Genomic DNA, 4,275 nt, shown 5'->3' with positions numbered 1-4,275 from the left:
TTGGAGCTTAACTAACTTATTCCTGTGAAAGGCGCTGATGGAAAAGGATACAAGGGAAGGATAATTGAAGGATGACTGTCACTGTTCCTGCCGTTGGTGAAGGAAAGAAGGAATGAAGGAAGGAGAAGTAATAAGGATAAATTAAATAGATTATGTAGAAATTAAGTAGAGAAAAAAGGACATAACAGTGAAAATGACAGAAAAAATACGAAACAGCGGTGAACAAACAACCAAACTAACGTGAAAAGACAAACAAGTAAAAGCTGAAACACGGAAAAAAGAAAAACATTGAAGTGAAAACTAAGAACGAAATCAAAATAAAACAAAGAACACAACAAAAACAATAACATCCACAAACAATAAAACTTCGACACACACACACACACACACACACACACACACACACACACACACACACACACACACACACACACACACATACACAGTGAACAATAATAGAAGAGAAAAAAGAACATTAAAATATTAAAAAAACACAGGAAACAGAAAAGGAAAAGGAAGTTAACACCTCATAAAAAAAAAATTTGTCGTGAAGGAAAGTTGAAGAATAAGAAAATAACTGGACACTGGAATTCTCGTAAAAATGTCAGGTTCAAGCGAAATGCGACAGAATTGTGAGTGCGTGACAGTATTTGAGCGTCGTAATGAAAAGCCGAAGAAATAACGATAACAATAACAAAAGTATCGCAGCAACAGGATCCCCAAGGATGAAGAGCGAAGGGAGGCGATGAAGAATAATGAATAATGCCCACAACCAAAGTAAAAATGGAAGAAAACACCAAGAAAGGACGAATAATGAATGGGAAGCTCTAATTTTTCAACACCTGGAGAGAAAAACACATACCTACAGAAAAGCGACCGTAAGTTTTGAAAAATGTTAAAGAATATAAGCTAATTTCCTTGTCTTTCTTTCAGTACCAAGGAAAGTTATAATAAGATGAAGTGGTTGGTTCTTAAAGACATTTAGGTAGATATAGTAGTAGAAGTAGTAGTAGTAGTAGCAGTAGTAGTAGAAGTAGTAGTAGTAATAGCAGCAATAGTGGTAACGATAATAGTAGTAGTAATAATGGTAATAAAATACTACTACTACTACTACTACTACTACTAATAATAATAATAATAATAATAATAATAATAATAATAATAATGATAATAATACGAAATATGGTAATAATAACATCATATAGAAACTGCAATCTAGTTATTTTTTGCAGAATTAAGACGAATTATTATAACACACACACACACACACACACACACGAGAGGTCTCAGTGAGGAAGCAAGAATAAGAGAAAATTAAGGCAGTTTTACAAGTTTAACACTCTTGCGTGCATGCCCACTTGCTCCCACACGCACACAACCACCCACCCGCCCACCCACCCACACACACACACACACACACACACACACACACACACGGAGGCAGTAAGACATGAATGATTACGTGCGACCTCATCTGAGTAAGAAATCTTTTATTCATATTCCTGAGTCTCATGCGCCATTTTTCCTTCGTTTCTCCTAAGTAATTATTTTCATTAGTAGTATTAGTTTTTTCTTTCCTGCACATTTTCTCTAACTAGTTATGGATTTTACTTGACACTTTCTTCCTTTTTTTTATATTTTCTTTCTTTATTTTGTTTCGATATTTGTCATCTTACTACTCCCTGATTTATTGTTCTATTCCATGTGTTTCATCTACTTATCTACTATTACCTTATTTCCTTACCTGACACCTATTTATTTATCTACTAATTAATCTCTATATCCATTCACTTATTTTCCTTAATTTTCTTAATGATTCTTCCGTAATTAATTTGTACATCTCATATATTTTACCCAATTACTCATACACATTTGTCCCAGATTTTTGGCTAATTCTACTAACCTTTTAGGGAACAGGTAAACAAACGAGAATTTTTTGTTATATTTTTGGTTGCCTTTGACCAGCTTCCACTCTTCCATTTAAAAAAAAAAAAAAAGTTGTCTTATTTGCTTATCTTGGCATTTATTCATTTATTCATTCATGTATCACCTCATCTATATGTTCACTTACCGATTTCTCTCTTTTATTCCGCTTCATTACTTTATTCACTAACTCGTATACCTCTCCCACAAACTTCTAATTGCCTAACACAGTACAAGGGAAGTAATTGAGTTTTTTATAGAAGTAACTAACATTTTTTTTTTCTTATTCATCTCATTATAAGTCATGATTCCTTAAAAGTAATGAGCTCCTCATCACACATTCGCAAAATAAGCGCATTAATTAACATATAAATAAGTTTCCGATCAAATTAGAGCTAGAAGCAATTTTAATCTTCATAAATACACTCATAATCAATATTTCCTTCCTCATGAAGCACGAAATATGAGGACAAATAGTAGCAGCAGTAGTAGTGATAATAGTAGCAGTAGTAGTAGTAATAGTAGGAGTAGGAGTAGGAGAGTAGGAGAAGTAGTAGTAGTAGTAGTAATAGTAGTAATGGTAGTAGTAGTAGTAGTAGTAGTAGTAGTAGTAGTAGTAGTAGTAGTAGTAGTAGTAGCAGTAGTAGTAGTAGTAGTAGTAGTAGTAGTAGTAGTAGTAGTAGTAGTAGTAGTAGTAGTAGTAGTAGTAGCAGTAGAAGTAATAGTAGTACTAGTAGTGGAAGTAGAAGTAATAGTAGTAGTAGTAGTAGTAGTAGTAGTAGGAGGAGGAGGAGGAGGAGGAGGAGGAGGAGGAGGAGGAGGAGAAGGAAAAGGAGAAGGAGAAAGAGAAGGAGAAGGAGAAGGAGAAGTAGTAGAAGTAGTATTACAAGTAGAAGTACAAGTAGAACTGTTAGTAGTAGTAGTAGTAGTAGTAGTAGTAGTAGTAGTAGTAGTAGTAGTAGTAGTAGTAGTAGTAGTAATAATAATAATAATAATAATAATAATAATAATAATAATAATAATAATAATAATAATAATAATAATAATAATAATGATAATGATAGTAATAATAAATGATAGAGGGGCGGATTATCTCTCTCTCTCTCTCTCTCTCTCTCTCTCTCTCTCTCTCTCTCTCTCTCTCTCTCTCTCTCTCTCTCTCTCTGGCTTTCACAGGTAACTCAGGTGTAATTTCGGAGCGTGCCTGCAGGATTTTACCAATTTCGCAGGTGGTGGACAGGTGGGCGGGCAGGAGGACGCCCACCTGCCCACCTGCGCGCCTGCTCACCTGACTCCCGAAATGAATAATAATCACAAGGTATTGAAATTATTGCAGCCAAACGGAGGAATATTAATTTATTACAATATTGATCTCCGCGCCTAGCTATATCTTGTTTACAGAGCCAGAAAGAGAGAGAGAGAGAGAGAGAGAGAGAGAGAGAGAGAGAGAGAGAGAGAGAGAGAGAGAGAGACGCCTTAGTCATTATCATCATTATCATCTACATATTTGCAATCCTTATATATAAATTCTGTTCTCTATCACTTTTCTCATTTTTGTCCTATTTGTTTTTGTTTTTTTTTCCTTCATGATTCTTAGTGGATATAGTTTGTCCAGTGTCATTAATGCCCCACTTAGTCCCTACTGTGTATGTTTATCCCCTTATTCACACCATCCATAATTCCTGTCGTGTATAACTAGTGCCTTATACAATTTCTCTCATAATCCTTGCATTCAACTCTCCAATTCAACACATGGTAATCTTGAAAACTTAATCTCCATTAGCACCTTCGTAAATATAATTCCTATATAATTTCTACTCTATACAACTTAATGATAGAACATAAACATATATGAACATAATAATCATCAATATTCTACCATCATTTATCTTTTTCACTTTCCCATGACTTAAGTTACTATATATTCCATCTTAAATGACTTAGATCTTATATTTTCAAGCAGGAAAAACTGGCGAAGGACAACAACAACAAAAAATTAAAGAAAATGGTCAATGAATGTGTTGGTCACTTAATAGTCAAAAACCCCAGTCCAAAATTACGAATAGAGATATAAAAGCAAGGGAAAAACAGAAAAGCTGCAAGTAACCTTTGTGTTGAACGTGACAATCGCTGCTCAAAACACATAATTCTGCCTTTTGACTTAACCTCTTCAATATTGAGACGCATTTTTACCTTGATTTTTGGTATGATCAGACGATTTTAGTTGCATTAGGAAGGGTCTATGGAGGTCAAAAGAATAATGGCCAGAGTCTTTACTATTCTAATCCCAATATATGTTTCTGAACCTGTATAAAATCACCACATAGTAACCAGAATGAATATAAAAAGTGT

General features: G+C 34.2%; 1 protein-coding gene across 2 annotated transcripts in view; it reads left to right on the top strand.

Annotated features, from left to right (window-relative positions):
- Positions 1-456: 456 nt before the first annotated feature.
- LOC123510638 overlaps positions 457-4,275 on the top strand; it is a 17,386-nt gene continuing 13,567 nt past the window's right edge. For both annotated transcript variants that reach the window (XM_045265951.1, XM_045265950.1), the window contains exon 1: positions 457-878. In XM_045265951.1, the coding sequence (XP_045121886.1) occupies positions 818-878 (61 nt within the window). In that variant the 5' untranslated portion in view covers positions 457-817. The remainder of the gene's footprint in view (positions 879-4,275) is intronic.

The sequence above is a fragment of the Portunus trituberculatus genome, chromosome 29 (genome assembly GCF_017591435.1).
Source record: "Portunus trituberculatus isolate SZX2019 chromosome 29, ASM1759143v1, whole genome shotgun sequence".
NCBI lineage: Eukaryota > Metazoa > Arthropoda > Malacostraca > Decapoda > Portunidae > Portunus > Portunus trituberculatus.
This window is presented reverse-complemented; position numbering and strand designations above follow the sequence as displayed.